Here is a 27,304-nt window from a genome sequence, read left to right on the forward strand (position 1 = left end):
AAATTTTGTAGCTATACTATGCAAAAATTGTAAACTGAGATTTTATTAAGCTCTGTATTATGCATAATATTCTGTTCACTGGTTTCTGAGCTATAAATCTGTAATTTAATTTTCCCTAGGATCATAGAACTGTGCCAACAGCTTCCCCGTGGGATTACAGATCAAGTTATCCAGAATGAGCTGCCTCATCTGGAACCCCAGCACAGGGCAATGGCCATCAACCGACTACTATCAACGGTAGGAACCAGTTTGAGTCCCTAATTTATCAAATGATTTTATCAACTGATTTTAGGAAAATAATAAAATCTGAAAAAGATAGGCCTGATAGTCATAGGATTTATACTTCTAACTTTGGTGTTCTTTTACTAAGTTGCATGTAGTAATTTCCCTGTTAACGTAAACTAAGCACACATTCTACTGCGACAGACACATAAGAACATAAGCAGTGCCTCTGCCGGGTCAGACCAGAGGTCCATCCCGCCCAGCAGTCCGCCCCCGCGGCGGCTCAACAGGTCATGACCTGCCTTAATCACGTTATTCCTGAATCTTCGGTTAGTCAATCTATTCTCACAAGAATTCTTGTAGAGAGCCTCATTTGCAATTTTTGCTCCACCTCTCATATCTCTGGGCTGTTCTCCAAGTGAGATGGTAGGAGCCTGTCTTTTCTGCTTATGTTCATTTTACTTTTAAATTCTTTTTTTTTTTTTGCTTACCATTTGTGAGGCTTTTTGGTGCTGCAGAGGATCCCTGTCTTGGGACATCTGTAGCTGTGGGAGAATGCAGATTGTCAGGTCAGAGGTTTGCATCCAAGGGGCAGATTGCCTTGCAGTGCATCCATTTGGACAGCCTGCTCTAACAGCCCAAGAGCTCAGAAACCTGTCCTTTGGTGCAAGGTGGTGCCAGATTCTGTTCACAGTGGGCTTGAGCACAGGCTGCGAGGTTCCTTGTCAGTTTTTCCAGGATCAGGGCAAACTGCTTACCTCTCCCCGACTGTTCATGCGAGGGTCTGGTGGGGGTTGAGGTCTCCGACCAGTTCATTGGGGCCTGAGAGGCAGTCTGAAAGCAGAACCTCTCTCTGTAAACTGTCTGCAGCTTCCTCACAATCAGCTCCCAGCACACAGTGTAGCACAGTAAGTAACAGACTGACAGCCTCTAATACAGAATTGGGGGGGTCTTTAAAAGTGGATTTTAGAGAGTTTTTGTTTAGAGCCAGGTTAGACCCAAATCGCTATTTTTTGGATCCCAGTTTAGCTCCCACAGGCCATTTTTTGTGCTAAAATTGTTGCCACAGTGACCATCTTGGATATCCCAATTGAAAAATACCTCAATTTTACTCAAAAACAGATGTGATGGACTCCATAGGCCAAGATCTTCATGCCAGATTTGTGCTGGATAGCTATCTGAGGATCGTCCGTGTTACATGTGCTGCACGTGTGTGTGTATGGAGGGGAGCTACTAGCTTAGCCTCCTCTAGTCCCAAGGGAGGGGGGCATTAGTGGCCAGATAGTATGAGGGCCAGGAAAAAAGTCCAGGTTTGAGCCAGGGACAGTGCAAATGCATCCCCAGTGAAGCACAGCTGTGCTGCTGCCGCAAAACCCCAGAAGGGAGCTCGGGAGTATCCACAGAGACTGTCTGGACATCCTGGACCGGGGTTCACCCTGAATTTATCAGTAAGATGTTTGAAGCTTACATGATTAACAAGGGCCACATGGAACCCTCGGGGATCGTGGCCATGCTGGCACCAGGGGTTTCCTTCCCTCCTCCCAAGAGCACAATTCCCCATCAACAGTTCCATGTGCAGGACAATGGAAGGTGAGTCAGAGGAGGACTGAGACAATGAAGACTTTATATCAATGCCCTTACTTTCCCAGTCTGGGTCCTCAATAGTAGAAGTTGCTACTTCATGTCTAGGGGACCAGATCTGGTGGAGGCCTTCCGGAATCCCTCCAGGAATTAAAGAGAGAGACTCCACAGTCCTCAGCTGCACAGTGCTTGCTTATGAGCAGCACAAAAGCACAGGTCACATGTTTCCCTTCTCATCAAAACATTACAAAATTGCTAACGGACCCTTGGGAGGGCCTGGAGGGATCCCTTCGCAAAACTTTGTGCAATGGATGCTGCATTTAACCAGCTCTTTGTTCCACCGAAAATAGACTCCCTGATGGCACAGGTTACCAAGCATACCTCCCTGCCCAGTAAAGGTGGTGTGGTATTAAAGGATGCCTAGGACTGCAGGCTGGATTTTGTTCTTAAGAAGCTATTTGAAGCCATGGTCTCAGGTTTAAAAGCAGCTGCAACAGCGTCTTTTGTCACCCATGCTTGCCACTCCAAGTTGCACCATGACCCGCAGGCGATGACCGTTAGGGATCACCAGTTTCTGATGTCTGGAGTGGATTATGTAGCTGATGCTCTGTATGATCTTTTCAGAGTCATGAGCAAAATGCTTATTCCATTTCCACCCACGGGATGCTGTGTATCAGTGGACGGGTTACTCCTCCTCCAAGGCAACCTTGAGTAAATTACTCTTTAAAGACCAATTACTCTTTGGGAAAGGCCTGGGCAATCTTATGGTCAGTGTGCAGGTTTGAAAGCCAAAGACTTGGTAAACAGCAGACCTCGAACCCCTAGGGCACAGTAATTTTTGGGCCTCAAGACGGTATCACCAATTCTCGAGAGACCAGAAATCATTTCAAGACCTAAAATGGAGTGATTACACCAAACTATACAACAAATACTCTAAAACTTATTGTGTTCTGGATTCATGCCCCCCAGAAATTATGAATTACAATTCAATCTATCGCTGCTACAATACCTGGCCCACAACTTAAAAAATGGGAAGTTCCTCTCTAATAACGGTCACATAATAATAACCTCAATTCTAAAAAAATCGCAAAGAACCCTCAGCCCTAATAACCAACTACAGACTGGTAGCATCCATTCCGTTTATTGTAAAAATCATGGAGGGACTAGTACATACCCAACTGATGGACTATCTTAATCATTCTCTCTTCTACACGAAACCCAATCCGGTTTCAGACCTTTATTCAGTACGGAGACAGTAATTGCAGCTATTTTAGACAACCTGCGCCTACTGTTTAGCAGGGGCCTCAATGCATTGGTTATGCAATTCGATATGAGTTCAGCCTTTGACCTGGTAGACCACAGGAAAATGCTACAATGCCTAGACGCCATTGGTATCAAAGACGAGGTGCTGAACTGGTTTCGTGGCTTTCTTACATCCCGCACCTATCAGGTACGCTTCAATTATGAGCGTTCCGATACCTGGAGCAATCCATCTGGTGTGCCACAAGGGTCACCATTGTCTCCATTGCTATTTAACGTCTACATGTCCTCACTGAGCTTGCAATTAACTCAGCTGGGGATAAAACTATTCAGTTATGCAGATGACTTCACGATTATAATCCCATTTGCTGACTCTATCTCGGAAACTATTCCCAAGGCTTCAGAAGCCATAAACATGATGGAGCAATGGATGACAAACTTTAAGCTCAAACTTAATTCAGAAAAACAAAATTCTTCATTGCTTCACCACATCCGTTTGACACCAAAACACATCTATGAACTTAATCACCCCATCCAGCCCACCATAAAGATACTAGGCGTAACTCTAAATCAATGCCTAACCATGAAAGACCAGGTGGACTCCTTAATCAGAAAGGGTTTCTTCACTCTCTGGAAACTCAGATCCATTAAAGCTTATTTCGATACGTCCTCATTCAGAACCCTGGTCCAATCCCTCGTACTAAGTCAACTTGACTACTGTAACATCGCCTACTTAGCTATTTCCCAGAAAAATATGCAACGTGTACAACTAATGCAAAATGCAGCGGTCAGATTAATCTTCGGACTAAAGAAATTCAATCATGTATCACCCTACTACCGGCAGTTACATTGGCTACCAATGGAAGCACGCATAAAGTTTAAATTCGCCTGCTTCTGCTTTAAAGCGCTAAACGGACTTGCCCCTAAATACATAATTGACCTTTTCTCCTTCTCTGCCAACAGACACAAGAGAAGCTCTCATTCTTATTTCGTTTCCCTCCAAGTTAGAGGTTGTAAACTGAAAAAACACCATGAACACCTTCTTACACATCAAGCAGCATTGTGGGGAAAAGACCTAGATCAACTGCTTTCGCCCACTACTTATGAGGAATTCAGAAAACGTCTAAAAACTCAACTGTTCTTAAAGTATCTAGACAACTGACCCACTCTTCTTCTTTCTCCTCCATAGTGATTCCTCTGCCCTATTAATCCCTTTTTCCTCAACAACGCATTTACGGTCCTATTAACTCTCCTCTTCCCCCCTCTTAAATTCAATCAATTTGTACCTCGCTTAATCTATTGTAAACCGCATAGAACTTAACGGTATTGCGGTATATAAACTGTTGTTATTATTATTATTTCAGAGCTTGAGACAAAGATTCAGAGGGCCAGGCACCCCTAATCTTTCGGATCCCATTCCACAGCTACCCCCAAGAAGCAGTTAATGATGCCAAGCCGTCAACCGGGCCTGCATGCATCAGGGAGAGGTTATCAGCCTGTTGGAAAGCATGGGTGGAGATCACTACAGTAGAGAATGACACGGTGGCAGTTAACCACGGCTAGCCGCGGGTAACCCGCCGAAACGGTGGGGGGAGGGGAAAGTGCTAACTGCGAGCACAAGGACAAGGCCATCCACCGCCCCATGGAGCAGTGAATGGCCTTGTCCCTGCAGTTAAGGGAGGGAAGGCACACGGTCACCGATTGCGCATGGCCCCCTCCCTCCCTATGGCCAAATCTATCTCCCTCCTTCCCCCTTAGCTTCCCGGCGCTTTAGTAAAGAAACTTACTGAAGCCAGCAAAGCCTGCCTGCCTGCAACCGCATGTGTGTGTGGGCGGAAGCTTCTCTGATGCAACTTCTGGTTGCATCAGAGGAGAAGCTTCCACCCACACACACGTGACTGCAAGCACAGCGGCTTCAGTAAGTTTCTTTACTAACGTGCTGCGAAGGTAAGGGGGAGGGAGGGAGATTCTCGGGCCGCTGAAGGGTGGTGAGGTGGCTAGAGGGAAGGGTGGTGATGGTGGGGAGAAGACACTGGAAGGGAAATGGGATGGACAGAGTGGGGAGAAGACGCTGGAAGGGAAATGGGGAGGGGAGAAGACGCTGGAAGGGAAATGGAGAGGACAGAGTGGGGAGATGACACTAGAAGTGAAATGGAGAGGACAGAGTGGGGAGAAGACGCTGGAACGGAAATGGGGAACAGAGAGTGAGGAGAAGACGCTGAAGGGAAATGAGGAAGACAAGAGTGGGTTGAAGATGCTGGAAGGGAAGAAGGCAGAGATGCCAGACTATGGGGGGAGTGGAGGGAAGAAGATGGGTGCCAGACCAATTGGGGGTGGGGGTGGGGGGGTGAAGGGTGAGGCATAGTAACAGAGCAAATGTAAGACGCAGAGAGAAGACAGTGGATGGAAGGAATTGAATGAGAAGATGAGGAAAGCAGAAACCAGACAACAAAGGTAGAAATTTTTTTTCTTTATTTTCTTTTTCTTTTTGCTTTAGGATAAAGTAGTATATTATATGTGTTGATAAAAATTTATACAAATACCTTCTATAATCACAGCTCAACTTATAATAATATTATGTTTAATTAAATATTGTGAAAATCTCAGACCCAAAACCCGTGACTGGTGATGACACCACACTGGGGTTCATTGGGGGACCATCATCGTTTTTCACTGTCCCCACGACCATCCAACTAGATGTTGCATAAAAATCCAGATTGAAAAGACTTATCTGTGGATAGGATGGTATGATCCCAATAATGATCCTCAGCGGTGAATAAATTATCTCGTGCTTATAGTGTGCTAAAAACAACCACTGTTACTCCTCCATAATATGTCCTTGTCCCCCCGACTCGAGTTTCGAGGACTGTCTTCTTCAGAGAAGACTCTGTTACCGGCTCCACATTTCGGCTTGGTGCACCAGCACCAGCCCAGCTCTCGGCACCAAGCCGAAATGTGGAGCCGGTAACAGAGTCCTTCCCTGAAGAAGACAGTCCTCGAAACTCGAGTCGGGGGGACAAGGACATATTATGGAGGAGTAACAGTGGTTGTTTTTAGCACACTATAAGCACGAGATAATTTATTCACCGCTGAGGATCATTATTGGGATCATACCATCCTATCCACAGATAAGTCTTTTCAATCTGGATTTTTATGCAACATCTAGTTGGATGGTCGTGGGAACAGTGAAAAACGATGATGGTCCCCCAATGAACCCCAGTGTGGTGTCATCACCAGTCACGGGTTTTGGGTCTGAGATTTTCACAATATTTAATTAAACATAATATTATTATAAGTTGAGCTGTGATTATAGAAGGTATTTGTTTAAACACAGTATCACAGTGTAGTAATCAATATATCTCTCCATATAAAAGTGACGATAAAAATTTATAAACAAAGCCCTGCCAGCTGAGCATCTCTTTCTCCAGTTCAGCAGCCAGAACTTTGATTTTATAAGGAAGGAATAAGCTAAATATTGCAGTACTGAGGCTTGTATGGATGCTGCGGGGATGGGGCGGTGAAGGGGATGGTGGAGACGGGAACGGGGAGGTGAAGGGGACGGCGGGGACAAGTCGGTGAAGGGGATGGTGGTCCGGGGACAGGGCAGTGACGGGGGACAGAATTTTTCCCTGTGCCATTCTCTACACTACAGACTGCTGGATGCTAGATATCATACAGGAGGGGTACAAGCTCAAGTTCTTTTGTCCCCTTCCAGACCTCTTTAAAGACTTTCCGGCGAGGAAGCCAGAGAAAGCGGTCAGAGTTCGAGCAACAGTGCAAAGGCTACTAGATCTGGAGGCCGTAGAGCCTGTACCAGAAGAAGTCTTGGGTTCTGGCAGATACTCAGTATACTTCATAGTGCCCAAGAGAGGCTCAGAAGACTGGAAGCCAATTCTAGACTTCCATGGAGAAGGTGAGATTGGTAATTGCTTTGGTGGCACCGGGGGAATTTTTCACCTCATTAGATTTGACAAAGGCCCTACATATTTTCTGAACCATAGGAAGTTCTTGCAATTCCATGTGCTGGAGCAACAGTTCCAGTTCATAGCCTTAACCTTCGGGCTGGACATGGCAGCCCTGCACCTTCACCAAGGTGATGCTGGTAGTTGCAGCACACCTACACAGAGTGGGTATACAAGTACATCTATATCTGGATGATTGGCTTAGAGCCCAGTCCAAATACAAAGGCAAAACAGCTGTGCAAAGAGTGATTCAGATACTGTAGAGGCTGGGCTGGGTGGTCAACTTTTGAAAAAGCCACTTGGAACCGACACAGTGCTTGGAGTGTCTGGGAGTCCAGTTTGACATAAGGGAAAACAAGGTGATCCTCCCGGAAGACTGCAGAGAGAAGCTCCTGCATCAGTGGAGTTTCGGAACGAGACAACTCCAACAGCCTGGCGTTACTTGCAGGTGCTGGGAATAATGGTGGTGACCATAGATGTGGTTCCATGGGCAAGGGCAAACTTGTGTCTGCTCCAGAATTCTCTCCACTCCCAATGGTGCCCCTAGAAGGATGCATGCTGCAGTTTAGCCTGATGGTTGGAGCCTCAGTCTCTAGCTAGAAGAGTTCCCCTTCATATCTCTGCATGGGTGATACTGACGATGGATGCCAGCTTATACAGTTGGAGTTAACATTGTGAAGGGTGTCCGGTTCAGGGACACTGGTCCACTTCTCAGAGCAAGTGGTTGCTAACTGATTGGTACTTTGGGCCATCCGCCTGGTGTTTCAGGAGTTCAGGAGCATGCTACAGAGCAAAGCAGTACAAGTTTTCTTGAACAAAGCACCGGTAGTAGCCTATGTCAACTGCCAGCAGCCACCAAGAGTGCTCCTATTCACTTGGAAGCCCAGATGCTGTTTCACTGGGTGGAGTCCCATCTTTCGGCACTCCCATCGGCACTTGTGGAAAGAGTGGGAGAGGAAGTGACGTCATCGCGAAGCATGGCCGCTTAATTTTCGAGCTCCTGAGGGGCTCGATATTGCCAGTTTAATCAAATCTTTCTACAGCGCTGAGAGAGCGGTGTCGCGGGTGCAGTATCAGTGTGATTGCATGGCGAGCAGGAAAAAGCTAGCGAAATTCCAGTATCCGGGGGCAGTGAACGTAAAAACGAGGTCGCAAGCTTCTGAGTCCCCGACGGCTCCTACCAAGATGGCGCAGCAGCCTGGGCCTAAGCATGCAGGCTCACCGGTAGCAGACACAGATCCGGGAGCCCAGCACTTGGAAGGGAACTTGGAGAGGTGGTTCCGCGAACTGAAGGAGGAAATGGTGGGGCTAAGAGCGGATGTAAGGGTGGCCCTGGCCGAGATAAGATCAGAGATGAGCGAACTGGGCACCCGGGTGTCGGCAAATGAAGGCCGTTTGACGCACGTAGAGACCACCATGCATGTACAATCCACCGAGTTGCACGAGGCGGTATCTCAGCTAGAAGACCTGCGGAATCAAGTAGAGGACTTGGAAAATTGTTCTCGGCGCCTTATTTTGCGTTTTAAGGGCTTTCCAGATACGGAGCATTACAAGGAGGCCCGGACAGTGATAAAGGATTTTTGCGCTGCCCTGCTCCAAGAAGAGGATCGGGAGGACACGAGTGTTATTGTGTTACAACGTGCTCATCGGAGTCTAGGCCCTGTCCAGGGCACAGGCAATAGAGATATCATAGCCTGCTTCGGGGACTTTCCGATCAAGGAACGGATTCTTCAGGCGGCCAGACGTCATCCTAATTTTACCTGGCAAGGAGTAGCAGTAGGGGTGTACCAGGATCTGGCCTCTGCGACCCTTCAAAAGAGACGTGCTTTTAAAGAAGTGACTCAACTCATGCGAGCTGAGGGATATCGGTATCGCTGGCTTTTCCCGTTTGGTTTATTACTCACTGTGAATGGGAAACATCGCCGGGTGGATTCCTTGGCTGATGCCTGGCTGGCCCTGAAGGACTTGGGCTGCCGGATGCCTAGGGACTGTCGTGATCTGAGTCCTGCAGGGGATCCTGATAATTCTACTCCGAGGGATGTCAGCGCATCAACAGAGATTCCTCAGCCTTCAACATCAGGCACCTGAACTACTCTATTATTCCTGGCATTGACTTTTTCTGTTGGGTTTTATCTCACTGTTGGTTACTGAGGAGTTCCCTTTAGCTATTTTTTAGCTAACTCCAAGATTATAATTATCCCAGGACAAGCAGGCATGATATTCTCACATGTGGGTGCCCCGATGCGGAAGCATTTTCAAGCAAACTTGATTGAAGATTTAAGTTTGCTCTGCTGCTCCACGCATGTGTGCCTTCCTGCTCCACTAGGGGGCGCATCCCCTCGTGGTCTCCAGTTCAAAATTTTCCACTGAGCCTAGAAGTCGTGTTTTTTCAGGCTCTGCCCTAACTGCCTTCTAGCACCGCAATTTTTTCTTGTTTTTCTCGATTTAATCGCTGTGTGCGAGTTTTTTTCTTGTTTCAACTGTTCCTGCTTCGTTTTTCACCGACCCGGAGGCTTCCGGGTCCCCGTGGCCGCGTGGCTATTCGAGCCGCGGCCAGTTTCGATTCTATGTCCCGGCCTTTGACCGGCTTTAAAAAGTGCTTTAAAAAGAGCGGCTTCTTTCCATCACAGACCCGCATCGCCGGTGCATCCTCTGCCTGGGGGCCGCTCATCCAACCGACTCCTGCCCCCAGTGCGCTACTTTCCAGAACCGGGCCCTCCGTCGAAGGAAAGCCCGCATGGCGGATCTTTTCGCCTCGGACCAACCCTCTACCTCGGCCTCGAGGTCGGCCCCGGCCTCGGCCCCAGCCTTGACCTCGGCCCCGAATACTTCGGCATCGCCTCGAGACTCGAACCCGAAGTCCTCGGGACAACAGAAAACCTCGGCTCCGGGTAAGTCCCCTCTTCCCTCTTCAGGTTCTGTACCAGCAAAGAAACTGGCCTCGGGGACACCGGCGACGCATGGCGGAAGTCCCATGCTTACAGCCCCGGCAAAGCCCTCCAAGCCTTCGGGCTGTGCCTCCACCACACGGGAATACTCTGATACGAGGTCGCCCCCGGTGGAGTGCACCGAGGCAGTGGACATGCCCTCGATGCTGTCCGTGCCCGTTTTCCAGGACCTACTCCGAGCGATGATCTCGTCGGAGCTGTCCGCTACAATGGCCCATTTGCAACCGGCCTCGACCTCGACCCCGCATGTGCCAGACCAGCCTGAGCCTTGCGTCGAGCCACCTCGAAGAAAAGCACGCAAGCTTCGCCGCATTCCATCATCCTCGGACTCCTCACCGAGGCACCCGAGGCGCTCTCCCTCCACAGACCGCCGCGGTGCAAAACGTCGTGCTAAAACGACAGAAACCTCGAACCGCCGTACCTCCAAGAAGGCCCGGGGTTCCCCCACTCTACGAGGCCGTTCACCTACACCTCGTACGGGACCGCTAAGGGTGGCTGAGTTATCACTTTCCAACCCGCGCATCCTCCGAACTCCCCCTCGGACGAGGACTCTGACCCGAGGTTGTAGGTCTTCACCGAGGGAGTCCGGGTCGAGGTCACCGATTCGACACCGATCGGTACCTCGAACCCCGACATCGTCTCCGAGGGGCTCCTCGAGACGTCGGAGATCTACGACCCCGGAACACTTTCACAGTACTTCCCCGGTCTTGGAGCGTGGATCGGAGCAGGAACCTCGATACTCGAGGGAAGCCTCCCCATCCTTCTCCACCCGACGGAGGTCTCGTTCACCGACCCCGCAAGGGGCCTCGGGAACATCTCGCCCATCCTTCACTCGCTTTGTCCAGGACATGGGCCACGCTTTGGACTTAGACCTCCAGTCCGACTCCAGATACTCTAAGGAATACCTAGCGGAGCTGGATATGCCATCACTGCCCAGAGAGTCCCTCCGCTTACCGCCTAACCCGGTACTCCAACAGGCCTTCTTCAGGAACCTGGAGACCCCCTACATGGTCAAAGCCGTACCCTCTAAAATGGAGGCCAAGTACCGCACAGTACCCTACCCGGGATTCGAACAACCACAGCTCTCCCACCAGTCGCTGCTAGTAGAATCCTCCTTGAAAAAGGCCCACCCATCCCGGGTCTCAACCGCGGTGCCCCCTGGCCGAGAAGGCCGAACCCTAGACAAGTTCGGCAGGAGACTATATCAAAATGCCATGATGGCCTCTAGGGTGCAAAGCTACACTTTCACCTTCACATCCTACCTCAAACACCTCATTGGACTATTGAGAACCTTTGAGACTGACCTACCGGCCTCCCGCCAAGGAGCGTTTGGCCTGCTTTTAGAGTCCCTCTCCAACCTGTGCCTCCATCTATTCCACGCGGCCTACGATGGCTTTGAACTCTCCTCCAGAGAGGCAGCCTTTGCTATCGCCATGCGCCGACTAGCTTGGCTGCGCCTGGTCGACATGGACCCCAGCTTACAGGACCGGTTGGCTAACCTACCCTGCGTGGGAAAAGAACTGTTCGACGACACGATCGAGGCGGCTACAAAACGCCTCTCCGAACACGAACGCTCATTTGCCTCCCTCGTCCGGCAAAAACCTAAACCGCTCGCACCCAGGCCGTTCAGGGCCCCTCCACGCCGCTACCCACAAAAATCCACCCCTCCCTTCTCGCGGCCTCCACCCAGGCGTCCGCAAGCCCACCACCGGGCCATGCCCAAGTCCCAACCACCTGCAACTTCCAAACCATCCCTGTCCTTTTGACGGGATTCTCGGAAGGGGGCGGGCCCCCTCCGCCATAGTCCCAGGCCTCCTTCCCATCGGGGGCCTCCTCAAAGCCTTTTACCCTCGCTGGGAACAAGTCACGTCGGACGCATGGGTCCTTGGCATGATCTCATCAGGATACTCTCTCAACTTTCGGGCCATTCCTCCAGACAACCCCCCAAGGAATTGCCCCCCAACCGGACGCAGCTATCCCTACTCCTCTCCGAGGCTCGAGACCTGCTTCGCCTCAGGGCAGTGGAGGAGGTTCCCCCCGACCAACGGGGGAAGGGCTTCTACTCCCATTACTTCCTGGTACCGAAAAAAACGGGAGACCTACGCCCAATACTAGACTTGAGACGCCTCAACAAATTTCTAGTACGGGAAAAATTTCGGATGCTTTCCCTACCGACCCTCTACCCCCTGATCGACGAGGGCGACTGGCTCTGCTCCCTCGATCTGAAGGAGGCGTACACACATGTCCCAGTACACCCCGCTCACCGCAAGTTCTTGCGTTTTCAGGTAGGGGACTGGCACCTACAATACCGAGTCCTCCCCTTTGGCCTAGCATCATCACATCGGGTCTTCACCAAGTGCCTTGTGGTGGTCGCAGCAACCTTACGTTCCCAGGGCCTCCAGGTATTCCCCTACCTGGACGACTGGCTGATCAAAGCCCCGTCCAGGGAAGGGGTTATCTCAGCGACCCAACAGACTATTACCTACCTACAAAGTCTGGGGTTCGAAATAAACTTCCCAAAATCCCAACTACACCCCTCGCAGTCCCTACAGTTCATCGGGGCCACGCTGGATACGGTTTGCCTCCGTTCCTTCCTCCCCCTCCGCACCTAGAGGCATTAGTAAGTCTGAGTCGAAGGATCTCTCTGCTGACCTCGGTATCAGCTCAACAGATGATGACTCTCCTAGGCCACATGGCCTCCACCGTCCATGTCACACCCTTTGCCCGCCTCCATCTGAGAATCCCTCAATGGACCCTGGCCTCTCAATGGCATCAAGACCGGGACCCGACCGACCGTCCCGTGACAGTGACTCCTTCCTTGCAAAGATCGCTCCGCTGGTGGGCCGACTCTTCAAATCTTTCCAAAGGTTTACTCTTCCTCGCCCCTCATCACAGCAAGGTTCTCACCACGGACTCGTCAGAGTACGCTTGGGGAGCTCATCTGGACGGCCTACGCATGCAGGGGATGTGGTCAGCGGAAGACCGCCGCTGTCACATCAACGTGCTAGAGCTCCGGGCCATCTATCTCGCAGCTGTAGCTTTTCAACATCTGCTCCACGACCGGGTGGTCCTCATCCGAACCGACAACCAGGTAGCAATGTACTATGTAAACAAACAAGGAGGAACAGGGTCTTGGTCCCTCTATCGGGAAGTCCTGCGCCTCTGGAAATGGGCAATCTCCAACAACACCTTCCTTCGAGCGGTGTACATACAAGGAGAACAAAACTGTCTGGCGGACAGACTCAGCCGCCTCCTCCAGCCACACGAGTGGTCACTGCACTCTCAAACCCTACAACAGGTGTTCAAACAATGGGGGACACCTCAAATAGATCTGTTCGCATCCCCCCACAATCACAAACTGCCTCTCTTCTGCTCCCGGATGTACTCCCCGGACCGGCTCGAGGCCGACGCCTTCCTCCTCGACTGGGAGGGAAGGTTCCTGTACGCGTTCCCGCCGTTTCCTCTGATCCTGCGGACGCTTGTCCACCTGAAAACAGTACAAGCCACCCTGATCCTGATTGCTCCTCGCTGGCCATGCCAGCCTTGGTTTTCCCTTCTACTTCAACTCAGTGTCGGAGATCCACTGCCTCTGCCTCGGTTTCCCTCTCTACTATCACAGGGTCAGGGTTCGCTGTTACATCCCAATCTTCAATCTCTTCATCTGAATGCTTGGTTTCTTTCCCCCTGACTTCTCTCCCCGTGTCTCAATCAGTCAAGGAGATATTGGAGGCCTCTAGAAAGACCTCAACGAGAACCTGCTACTCCCAAAAGTGGACCAGATTCTCAGCCTAGTGCTCCTCTCACAGCCAGGACCCGGTGTCGATCCCCGTCCCCCTGGTCCTTGACTATTTACTTCAATTATCTCACTCCGGCCTAAAGACCAACTCCATTCGAGTACACCTCAGTGCGATTGCAGCCTTCCATCAGCCCCTGGAAGGGAAAGCCCTCTCGCTCTACCCCCTAGTCTCTCGCTTCATGAAGGGTCTTCTGAATGTCCACCCTCCTCTCAAACCTCCTCCGGTGGTTTGGGACCTTAATGTGGTTCTGGCTCAACTAATCAAACCTCCATTTGAGCCCCTAGACAAATGCCATCCAAAATTCCTCACTTGGAAGGTGATTTTCCTGCTTGCGCTCACTTCCGCTCGGCGGGTTAGTGAGCTACAAGCTCTAGTGGCGGACCCACCCTTCACGGTATTCCATCACGACAAGGTGGTACTCTGCACTCATCCAAAGTTCTTACCTAAAGTAGTGTCTGATTTTCATCTCAATCAGTCCATTGTCTTACCTGTGTTTTTTCCCAAGCCTCACTCTCATCCCAGAGAGGTGGCGCTCCACACTCTTGACTGTAAGAGAGCGTTGGCCTTCTACCTCCAACGCACTCAACCACACCGGAAAGTCCCACAATTGTTTTTGTCCTTCGACCCAAACCGGTTAGGTCACCCAGTCTCCAAGCGCACCTTGTCCAACTGGTTGGCCGATTGCATCTCCTTCTGCTACGCTCAGGCTGGTCTCGCACTGCATGGTCGAGTAACGGGACACAAGGTCCGAGCGATGGCAGCCTCCGTAGCGTTCCTCAGGTCCACACCTATTGAGGAAATCTGCAAGGCTGCCACGTGCTCTTCGGTTCATACTTTCACCTCCCATTACTGTCTGGACTCTCTGTCCAGGAGCGATGGCCGGTTCGGCCAATCGGTTTTGCGAAACTATTTGCCTAAATTGCCAACTTCCCTCCATCCCTTTTCAGTTAGCTTGGAGGTCACCCACATGTGAGAATATCATGCCTGCTTGTCCTGGGATAAAGCACAGTTACTTACCGTAACAGGTGTTATCCAGGGACAGCAGGCATATATTCTCACAACCCGCCCACCTCCCCGAGGTTGGCTTCTTTGCTAGTTAAATGAACTGGAGACCACGAGGGGATGCGCCCCCTAGTGGAGCAGGAAGGCACGCATGCGTGGAGCAGCAGAGCAAACTTAAATCTTCAATCAAGTTTGCTTGAAAATGCTTCCGCATTGGGGCTCCGTAGATGACGTCACCCACATGTGAGAATATATGCCTGCTGTCCCTGGATAACACCTGTTACGGTAAGTAACTGTGCTTTATGAGAGCTTCTCCCTGATTAGAATGGTTGGTTATGAAGAGCCCAACATGGGCAGTAATCTGGCCATTATTTGCTTTTAGACTGTGTGCTGGTTTTATTTACATTGCTTTTTCACAATGGTTTTTATAAGTTTAATGATCAGTATGTTTGGATACTTGTTGTGTGATGGTAGGGGGTGGATGGTTGGGGTTGAAGAATGTGCGAGTGGTATGAATGGGGAGATGCAGCTCACTCATAGGGCGAGATTCCCGTTTTGCTATATTTTTACATTGCTTTTCCTCCCTGAACTTGTCAGTCCTTCTTGAATTCCAGCTTATAATTATACCCTGCATCCTCTAGATACTGATGGCAGGGAGTTAGTTCGGGGATGGTTTGTTTAGTATTGTGTTGAGTTCTTCCAGGGTATCATGCTTCTGTTTTAATTAATTATGTGGGTTGGCTGGACTTATAATAATCTTTGATGGTTGATTGTATCGGGACAGTGTGATTGTTGAGTGAATGTGAGTTCACCTAGGACTGTAGGGGAGAGTGATGAATGGGGTGTGTAACTGTAGAGATTATGATAGCGATTAAGATGAGCCTCTTTGTTATGACGTACTTTTCTCATAATGGCTGATTCCGAGTTAGGCAGATCGGCTAAAAGGAGGGGGGAGGGGGGTGGGAGGGGATTGGCTAGAAGGCGCGAGCCAGCCGGGCAGAGAGTAGGGGATGGGGAATCGGAGATTCTTATTGGATCCTGGAATGTTAATGGGCTAAATAGTCCCGGCAAGAGGAGCATGGTGTTTCGAGAATTACGACGTATGAAATGGGATATTTGTTTGCTCCAAGAGACACATTTAAGACCCAGGGACACTGGTCTTCTTCAAAGACCCCAATTTGATTTGATTTGGACACACCAAGGACAGGGAGCCACTAAAAGGGCGGGAGGGCTGGCCATTTTGGTGCGAAAGGGATTGGGTCTTCAGGTGGACAACATATATAGGGATAAAGAGGGGCGATGTCTGGCTGTGCAAGGAGTATTACAAGGTCAACTGCTGACTATCATCAATATATATGGTCTGTGCTCCGGTCAGGTTGCCTTTTTTAGAGGTCTTCAATCCAACCTGTGCTCTTTTGTTAAAGGGGCGGTTTACCTAGGGGGTGATTTTAATGTCCCCCCATATCCTGTATTAGATCACTCGGGCGGGGGGCGCAGGTCCTTAAACAGTCCAGCTAGGGCCTTAGGCAAATTGATGTCTTCCTTGGGCTTAGTGGACTGTTGGCGCTTACTTCATGGTTCTCAGAAAACGTTCACATTTTATTCCCATGCTCAAAATACATATACTAGATTGTATGGGTTGTGGATCCATCGAAATCAGATGGGAGGGATATCCCGGGCTGCAATAGAGCCCCTGCATATTTCGGATCATGCTCCCGTCTGGGTGGCCTGCACTGGTGTGTTGGATCAGGGAGGCTGCAAGTACTGGAGGCTTAATGATTCGCTTTTGGGATCTCCACCAATTGTTGCAGCGGTAGCACGTACTATAACTTGTGGAAAGAGTGGACAATGTGGAAGTGGATTTCCTCAGCTGGAAGACTGGATCTCGGGGAGTGGTCACAGTCTCAGGAAGTCTTTATCAGTATTATGAGTCAGTAAGGGCACCCGGTTTTCGATTTGATGGCATTGGCAGCCAACAAAAGGAAATAAGCCAGGAAGCAAAGGTTTGGATGCCCTGGTGCAGCCTTCTTTACATCTTCCTTCCATGACTAGTGATAGGCAGACTACTGTGCAGGATCATGGCACACCAAGGGCTGGTAATTCTAGTAGCACCAGACTGGCCGAGGCAACCATGCAGGGCCCCATTGACCTATAGAATCAGGAATGCTTTGGTCTTATGGCATGTCTCTTGAGCATGTGGCACTAGCGCGCAAAGGCTATTCGGACAGAGTGGTGCCCATCCTTCTTAGATGTACTACTACTATTAATTATTTCTATAGCGCTACCAGATGTACGCAGCGCTGCACAGAGTCACAAAGAGTAAGAAAACAGTCCCTGCTCGAAAGAGCTTACAATCTAAACAGGCAAGACAGACAAACAGGATGTCATGGATACAGTTAAGGGGAACAGTTAATCAACGGGCTGGGTTGGAGGGCAGATGAGTAGGGTTAAGGATTTAAAGCTATATCAAAAAGGTGGGTTTTCAGTCTGATTTTAAACAAGGGAAGGGGCTTGATGGACAAACTCGGGTAATTTACTCGGAGGAGTGAGAACCTGAACTCAACCTCAGTATCGGTGGTGTTTGCCTTCCTGCAGGAAGGACTGGAAAAAGGCTTAGCAATTGGCTCACTGAAAGTTCAGATTGCAGGGCTTTCATGCTTTAGGCCTAAGGTTAATAAGAGCACTGTAGCTGCATATCCAGATGTGACCAGGTTCTTGAAGGGCGCTTTGCACTATGTCCTCCCGTACGTCAGCTTTTTCCTGCAAGGAGTCTTAATCTGGTCCTACGAGCATTAGCTAGAGCACCCTATGAACCTCTAGACTGAGCATGCTTCACTTATGGACCTTACAGTAAAAACTGTTTTTGGTGGCGATCACTTCAGCTTGAAGTGTGTTGGAATTGTAGGCATTGTCATTCTGAGATCCTCTCGGAATCTCAGATTGTGGTGCAGTGCTATGTACGGTACCATTTTTCTTACCAAAAGTAGTCTCCAGCTTTCATATCAATCATGAAGTGTAGTCACCTGCCTTCATGCCCTCGAGGAAGAGTGACAGAGTGCTGAAATTATTGGATTTGCACAGAGTGTTAATGCAGTGTTATGAATGAATTTTGACTTTTAGATCATCTCTTTGCACTGGCAGGTGCTGCCTGTAAAGGACAATCAGCCTCAAAAATGACCATTCAAGATGGAGCTGTATGGCCATTTCTTCAGCCTATATCGGAAGTAGGAATCGATTGCCTATATCCGTGAAGGCGCATTCCACTAGAAGCTTGACTTCTTCATGGGCAGAATCTTCAGCGATGTCCCTGGAAGAAATTTGTAGAGTGGTCACATGGTCCTCTCTCCATACGTTCACAAAGTTTTATAGGGTGAACGTAACGGCCAAAATGGACTCTGCATTCAGATCATCCTTACTGTCAGCAGGTTCATCTGTCCCATCCTAGACTCTTTTTACTGCTTTGATATGTCCTGAAGGTTCAGGAATATTATGTCTGTCTCACTAGAAGGAAAGATTAGGTTCTTACCTCTGTAATCTTCTTTCTTATAGACAGACACATTATTCCTGAAGCCCACCCTGTCAGATGTTCATTTGCTTTTTGCCTCATGCTGGGGAATCCAGGATAGATGTCGCGAATGCTACTTTCAAGAATCTAGGAGGTATCTGATGAGTCTCCCACACTCTTAGTGCTATATTTTTCAAATGGTTAATATTGTTTCATTTGTTTGAGGTTAATGATGTGAGCAGAACAGACATGTTTTTCGAGGCATGTCCTCTACTCCTCTCTATTCTGATTCCTCTCTAGGACTGGTACGAACTGGGGAATTGGAGGACAGCCCAGAGAGATGGGAGACAGAGCAAAAAAATTCAGAGGTTTTCTACAAAAATTCTCACAGGTGTACATTGACTACCCGAAGGTTCAAGAATAATTTGTCTGTCTACTAGAAAGAAGATTACCAAGGTAAGAACCTAATCTTTCCCGATTTATTTTTTGGAGGGGATGTTGCATGGGCAGAGAATAAGTGTGGAAGCATCATCCAACTACCATGTTTATACTGCAGGCTGGCGAAGTAATTGTTCCGACGCCCATAGGAATTCTATAGAAACCTCTACTGCAGCTTTGTAAAAACCAGTGTTAATGCAGAAACTCATAGCGCCTCCTAAATAAAGGCAGCAAGTGCTTCGATGTTATATTTTGGCAAGTCCTGTGTGCTAATTAGCAATCCTTTTACCAAGCAGCGGTAAAAGTTAGTCTTAGCACACCCTTACGCAGATTTTTCTCATGTGCTAAGGCCATTTTTACCATAACAGTAAAATGGCCAATTTTCAATTTGTTTCATTATTGGCCATGCAGCCATTTAAAAAAAATTTACCACATTAGCGCTTACTGGCACATGGTAACGCAGATGTGCTCATTGATTAGCTCATTCATACCACATCCAAGAAAAAAATGTGGCAGGTAGCGCACACCAGTTGGAAGCTTACAGCCTGCAGGACATCTGAGAGCAAGCTGCAGTAAGCACGCATTGCCGCTTACCACAGCTTAGTAAAAGGATCTCATACCCCCTCTTCTACAGAATCACACTAGCGGTTTTTAGCACAGAGAGCTGTGCTGAATGGCCCGCTCTGCTCCCTATGCTCATTGAGTTCCTATGAGCGTCGGGAACAGCGCGGGCCATTCATCGTGGCTCTCCGCACTAGAAACTGCTAGCGCAGTTTTGTAGAAGAGGGGGATAGTGTGGGACATGCAAAACTAAAAATAGAAAATGCCCTATTTTACTGCCATGGTAAAAATAGGCTTAGTGCAGAGGAAAGTCCTGTGTTAGGACTGCTAAGTCCATTTTTTTATTGCATCTTTGTAAAAGGGCCCCTTTGAGAGTTATATCTATAAATTTAGGCCTATTATTCATAATTTTTTTTTAAGCTCCTAAATTAAGATGAATTTTCTGCTGAAAATTAAGATATCTAAATTTAGCTGAAAGTAGGGTACAAGCACCTTCCTAATGGCACCAGTTTTAGAATCTGGGCCATAGTACTGGAAGCTCTAAAGAAGCAGGAGGACATCTGTTGTGTCTAAGAAAAGAAAGTGACTAATGTTCTACATTACATTCCTTTAGGGGCAGTTGGATCTCTTAAAAAGCAGCACAGGACTGTTGTACAGAATAAAAGATGCACAAAGTGCTGGGTAAGATGGATTTCTGTTTATTGTGCAGTAAGATGTAGATCTGTGTTTTCCAGTGTGTTTTTTCTGCAGTTGGAGAAGGAACAACCGTAAAAGATGCTTTTCAGTTCTGTAGCAAGCTTAGCAAAAGTAATGAAGCCTAAAGGCCTTGTGCTTGCTTTGGGGACTTGCGCTTTGGGCTGTGCTAGTCTGGTAGCTGAATAGATAAGAGAGAAAATGAAGAAGAATTAGACAGCCTCAAGTGAAAACCAACTAGAACCACAGTCAAGCAAGGCAATGGATGAAGATATTGGAGAACAAAGGAAAAATGTTATTATACCCAGCATCTAGTGGCACTTAAGGAAAAGGACCTGACAGCCATGTTTCGGCAAAAGAATGCCTGAGGGAATATCACAAAACTACAACCAAGGTTGAATGAGACCAAAAGGTCAACTGTAACTCTTCAGGATCTCAGCAGCAGCAAGAACAGCTAAAATGTTTGTTTCCTAGTGCTTGAATGTTTCAGCTGCTGAAATCCTGAAGAGTTACGGTTAACCTTTTGGTCCCATTCGACTGTGGTTGTAGTTTTGTGTTATTCCCACTAGTTGTGTTTGATTTTTTTTAATTTTTTTTATTCAAGTACTTTATCACTGATGCAGGTATTCCTTTGCCAAAACCCAGCTATGTTGGACCCTTTTGCTTCTGCCACTAGATGCTGTGTGTAATAACATTTGTCCTTGGTTCTACAATGGCTGCATCCATTGCCTCACTTGACTGGGTTCCAGCTGAATAGATAAGGCACAAACTTGCAGCAAGTTTAATAGAAAATATTAGTGCAATTATTAAGATGGTAACATCAGGGTTTTTTTATGTATTACAAATGGTTATTTTCTGTTTGTGTTTTTGTAAAACTTCATATGGAAATAATTAGGAAAGCAGTCTAGCACTACACTTCTCCCTCGGTATTTGTGGGGGATAGGGGCAGAGCCGGACTGCGAATTGAGAAAAAACGCGAATATCTTCTCGTCTGGCTCTGACCCACCCCCGCCTTCCCCCCAGCATCCTGGCCTTACTTGGTGGTCTAGCAGGCTTTTGGGGCAGGAGCGATCTTCCTACGCTCCTGCCCCGTGCAGATTGCCAATAGGAAATAACTGCCGTGAGTTCCCGTAGTCTCTTGAGACTACGACGGGCGCTCACGGCAGCCATTTTCTATTGGTGATCTACACAGGGCAGGAGCGTAGGAAGATCGCTAGACCACCAGGGAAGGCCGGTATGCTGGGAGGAAGGCTGGAGAGAGGCGGAACGTGTTAAACTATGGTGTGTTTTTTTCCCCTCCCTCAAAAAAATCACGAATATATGAAATCACGAGTGTCGAAACTGCGAATGGGGAGGGGGAAGTGTATATACTTACAAGGCATCCTTGTAAGTGTATAGTACATGTTTTCTTTGAACCTGCCCTTTTTTAGCGTTATCCCATTTGGAAGTAGAAAAATCTTAAGCCCTAAGGATTAAAGAATTTAAGTCCTCTACTCAGCCTTATAGCCATTATCATGTATTAGAATGTACATTTAGTTCATTTTTTCTTCTTATTTCTCGCCAATTGTTACATCTTGGATCTTATAATTGAGGACTTGAGCATACTCAGCTAAGATTTATTCTTATGTTGTATGAATTTCTTGATGTATATATAGTAGCCAATCTTGCTTTCTTTTTTTTATTTTTTATTTTTTAACTTTTTATTTATAGAATTTTCATTCTTTCAATACATGAATCACATATTATAAAATGTATAATAAAATATATATGTATGTACAAATTCATATCATAGATATTCATCCCTTCCCCTATTAATTGTTTTTCCATTTTTCTTTCATATTAATATCTATATTTCCCACCCTAACCCTATATTACTATTATCAATGTGTTAAGATATCTGATCTCTAGAATAATTAGTCAATGGATCCCATATTTTCTTAAAATTTTTAATATTTCCTTGTTGTAAAGCCAAAATTTTCTCCATTTTGTAAATGTGACATACCGAGTTCCACCATTTAGTTTGGTAAAATCTTTCCAATTTTGTGTGATTTGCTGCATGGCAACTCCTGTCAATATTAAAAGTAATTTATTATTATTTGCTGATATTGGACTCTGTGTTCTCATTGCAGTACCGAATAATATGGTATCATATGAGAGTCCTACGTGATTTTCTAGTAATATATTTATTTGGGGCCAAATTAAATTCCAAAAAGCTTTTATACAGGGACAAAAAAAAATTAAATGATCCAATGTCCCTACTTCTATTTTACAATGCCAACATCTATTAGATCTAGTATTATCTATCTTTTGCAAGCGCGTCGGGGTCCATAACACTCTATGTAATAAAAATAACCATGTTTGACTCATAGATGCTGAGTTTGTTAATCTTAATCTCCAGGACCAGAATTTTGGCCATTGAGATGCAGAAATTGTCTGTCCAATCTCAATGCTCCAAATATCCCTAAGTCCAGTTTTCTTTTTTTTATTTAGAAATCCATTTATTAATTTATACCATTTTGCGGCTTGGTGACCCAAGAAATCCGTCTGGAAACATAAAACTTGCAAACTATATTGAGTATTGAGAATTTTCCATTCAGGGAACCCTACCTGAATGGCTTGCTTCAATTGCATCCATTTAAAAAATTGTGTTTTATTTAGTCTAAATTTATTTTGCAATTGTGAAAAACTAAGCAAGGAACCTTCTGATATGACGTCATTTAATGTTCTTATTCCTGCAGTTATCCATTGTTTCCAGACGATTTTAAATCCGCCAATTCTGATCCTGGAGTTTACCCATATTGATTGATTTAGGGATTTAGCAATTGGTTCTGGTGTCAGATTATTTATGTATCTTAATGTTTTCCAAGTATCTAATAAGATTCTGTGTTCTTTGTATCTTATAGGCATTGATATAGAAATTAAATGTTCTGGATTTAAAGGGAACAGGAGCCGCCATTCTAAATACAGCCAATCTGGTACATTTTCTAAGAGATCTGGGAGGATCCAATACATACCCTGTCTTAAAATATAGGCTTGATGATACCTATAAAAATTTGGAAAATTTACCCCCCCTTCCATAATTGGTCTTTGTAATGATACTAAAGCGATTCTTGGTCTTTTCCCACACCAAACAAATTTTGTAAGAATATTGTTAAGTTTTTTATAAAATGACCCCTGAAAAAATATTGGAATCATACTCATTTGGTAACAAACCACAGGCAATATCATCATTTTAATTGTTTGAATTCTTCCCCACCAAGAAAGATGTAATGGATTCCATTGCTCACACATTTCTGTTATTTTTTTCAATAAAAGTTTTTCATTCTCTTTGACTGTGTCTTCAATTGTATTTTTGATCATAATTCCTAAGTATTTTATTCCATCCTCTTTCCAAATAAATGAATATGGATCAAATAATCCTTTGGTACAATGAACATTAATTGGGAGGATTTCAGATTTATTCCAATTAATTTTATATCCAGAAAATGTACCGTATTTTTCTATTAAATTAAGCATACATGGAATAGTAATTTCCGGTTCTCTTAAATATAATAATATATCATCTGCATATGCAGATAATTTAAATTCAAAACTGGTAAATGAGATTCCCTTTATTTCCCTAGTTTTTTTTATTGCAATTAATAAAGGTTCTAGGACAACATCAAAAAGTAATGGAGACAAAGGGCATCCTTGTCTAACTCCCCTATGCAAGTTGAATTTAGTTGATAAATTATTGTTAATATATAATCTTGCTCCAGGAGAGCTATACAATGTCTGAATCATTTTAATAAAACCGGATCCTATACCAAACCAATGTAAAGCTTGATATATAAAATTCCATTCCACTCTATCAAAAGCTTTTTCTGCATCTAAAGAAATTTAAAAAACTGGATCATTTATATTTTTTGCTAAATTTAATGAGTGGAATGCAAGTCTAGTATTGTCTGATGAATGTCTTTTAGCAATAAATCCTGTTTGATGTACATCAATAATGAAAGGAAGAGCTTTTGCCAATCTTAATGCTAATACTTTAGCCATTAATTTATTATCCACATTTAATAATGAAATAGGCCTGTAATTTGAAACCAGAGTAGGATCTTTGTTTGGTTTTGGTAAGACTATAATTATCGATTCTGCCATAGTACCAGATATATTTTCATTCTTTATTTGATATTGAAACAAATTTAACAGATATGGTAATATGATATTTTGGAATGATTTATAAAATTCAACAGTATAACCATCTCCACCTGGAGCGGATCCAACTCTAAGAGACTTCAATGCTGTTTCTATTTCTTTTAAAGATATAGGTTCTTCTAAACTTCCTTTTATATGATCCGGAATATTCGGTCCAATAAAAGAATTTAAGAAAGTTAATCCGTCTTGTTCTTTATTTTTATAAGAATTAGAAGTGTATAATTCCTTGTAAAAATCAAGAAATTGTGTTATAATATCTTTTGTGTTGGTATGTGTGTTACCTTGTATATCTTTAATTGCAATAATCTTAGATTTTCTTTTCTTTGCTTTAAGAAAATTTGCTAATAATTTTCCTGCTTTATTTGAATTGCCATAATATTGTACTTGTTTATTGAAAATATCTTTCCTCACAATTTGAGAAGAAATCTCATTATATTTAACTTTTACTTTTAACAACTCTTGTAATGTATTGTTTTCCCATTTTGTAATTAATTTATTTTCTAAAATTTTTATTTGTTTTTCCATATCTTCATATTGTTTTTTAAGTTGTTTTTTAATAAAAGCTGAATATGAAATTATATTTCCTCATTGTTGCTTTAAAAGCATCCCATAAAATTTCTATATTAATGTCATCAGAAGTATTAAATTGAAAGAATTCTTGCATTTTTGCTTTAAGATCTTCTAAGAATTTCGAGTCTGCTAATAAATCATTATTAAATCTCCATATTGAATTAAATTGATCATTATTGTAATTCTGAAGGTTAATCCACACACCAGCATGGTCTGAAATTATAATGGGATCAATTACTGCTTTTGATACATGCTGCGCTATGTTATTATTTACAAATATATAATCAATTCTTGAAAAAGATTTATGGACTTGAGAACAAAAAGAATATTCCCGATCATTAAAATGAAGGATACGCCATATATCTATTAAATTACAAGATTGTATTAAATTATCTAGTCCTAAAGATTTTATGATTTTACTTGGTTTTTTGTCTATAATTGGATCCATTACAGCATTGAAATCTCCAGCTACTACTAAGTTAGAAGTAGCCAGTGGTAGTAATATCTGTTGAATTTGATTGAAAAACTCCTTTTGATTTGAATTAGGAGCATAAAGATTAAATAAATCAAGGGTTGTACTTCCCAAATCCATTTTAATATGTACCCATCTTCCTGAAGGATCAAAATTTATTAATTTAAAGTTTGCAGTGCATTTCTTATTTATCAGGATCGCTACCCCAGCCTTTTTTCCTAAAGCAGGTGAATAGAAACATTTTGATATCCAACCCCCTGTTAACTTCCTAGATTCATTATCTGAGAGATGAGTCTCTTGTATAAAGTATATATCGGCGTTTTGCTTATGGAGAAATCCTAATAATTTGTTTCTTTTGATAGGATGATTTAAACCATTGACATTAATTGTATATATTTTAATATCCATTTAAAATTTTAGAACTATTTTGATTTAAATGTAATATAAGTTTTACGATCAGATATCCATACATTGTAACAATATAATTTCCCATTCCCATTTCCCCTCTCCTCCCATCCCACCCTCCCTCCCCCCTAATTAATAGCAGTGCACACTTGGCAACACACATATTAGATCGGTATCAAAAAACACTCCCTGAAAGTCCAAATCTGTTAAGATTCACAAATAAGTCATATATATTATAGTAGTTTTAAAGATAATTAATATTTTCCTTGACATTTCATATTTCTATAAATCCGGTTGAGATTTTATGTTAATATAGACTTTAAATTAATTTATTATTCTATTATTCAATACACTCTTATTTTAATCTAAATCTAATAAATCATATAATATAGATTATATTTTAAGTTCCCTTCTATGGTTCCTGTATATCAAATTATATGTTCCATTACTATTTTTGACCTTAATTTAAATCTTATGTAAATATATTTAATTTTATAAATTTAAAAATATCACATTGTATAATCATATTATACTTATATATATTAAAATGAAATAATCTTTCATTATGTCAAACCCAATCATATACTGTTTTCTATAATATTAATCTTTAAAAACATGAAAAGATTAAAAGATATATAAGGTATAGGTTAAGTATGCGACAAAAAAAAAAAAAAAAAAAAAAATTATATTCCAGAGCTCCCCCCTTCAAACGCAGAAGTCTCTTTTATTCTTATATCGTGCTCTTTATTTACTAATATTTAATGTTCAGTACTTCCTTCTTCGTAGAAAATCTTGCTTTCTGTACAAGTTATTCTTGGTTGTTTGATTTGAAAATCAATAAATATATAAATAAAAAAAAAAGAAAAGAAAGCAGTCTAGCTCTTATTTTTAACTGATGACCCAAAAAAGCAGTCTGGTACCATTAAGCCTGTGTTTGCTTTTACAGCAAAATAAAGGGGTCAGACAATCAGGAGAAGCTGGTTTATCAAATTATTGAAGACGCTGGCAACAAAGGTATGTGCTCTATTTCTTTCCTATTATTTTGTGATATTTAAAGATCTCAATTGGATTACATAAAGTGCATATGGGTCTAATTTTATAGCAAGAGCCTATATGAGAAATTCAAAAAGTTGCCTATTTTATAAAGGCAACATAAGGACCTTGTGGGTTTGGGTTTTTTTTTTTTTGTTTTACAACCAGCTCCAAAAGTGCAGAGTCACCCACACACACAAATTTACAGTTGCTCTGAAAGAGTATAAATAAGAGTTTATGGTGGGGGAGAGGTAATTTTAAAAAGCTTTGTTTGTGCATATTACTGCCAGCTACTTATAGAGTGGTTTTTAAGTTGTTGGTGTTAGTCTTTAAATCTCTTGCTGGCTTGGAACCTCATTTCTCTCAGCAGTGAACTTTATTGCAACTTCCAGGTGATGTGATAAGACAAAAAACAGTTAATTTGCTTACCTCAGATACTTTGCAGAAATACTATGCAATTATATCAAATGCTGCCTTTTCTATTTGTGAATCAGGGCTCCTTTTACTAAGGTGCACTAGCGTTTTTAGCGCATGCACGAAATTAGCATGCGCTAGCTGAAAAATTACCACCTGCTTAAACGGAGGCGGTAGCGGCTAGCGTGCACTATTCCGCACGCTAAGACCCTAACGCACCTTTGTAAAAGTTGCCTGTTTGGCCA

The 27,304-nt window shown here is 44.5% G+C and overlaps 1 protein-coding gene across 1 annotated transcript in view; it reads left to right on the top strand.

Moving 5' to 3' along the window:
• POLR3F (RNA polymerase III subunit F) overlaps positions 1-27,304 on the top strand; it is a 52,316-nt gene that overhangs the window by 5,637 nt on the left and 19,375 nt on the right. Inside the window, exons 2-4 of the mRNA XM_033937447.1 lie at positions 120-237; positions 19,890-19,957; positions 26,560-26,627. Of these exons, the coding sequence (XP_033793338.1) occupies positions 120-237; positions 19,890-19,957; positions 26,560-26,627 (254 nt within the window). The remainder of the gene's footprint in view (positions 1-119; positions 238-19,889; positions 19,958-26,559; positions 26,628-27,304) is intronic.

The sequence above is a fragment of the Geotrypetes seraphini genome, chromosome 3, assembly GCF_902459505.1.
Source record: "Geotrypetes seraphini chromosome 3, aGeoSer1.1, whole genome shotgun sequence".
Lineage (NCBI taxonomy): Eukaryota > Metazoa > Chordata > Amphibia > Gymnophiona > Dermophiidae > Geotrypetes > Geotrypetes seraphini.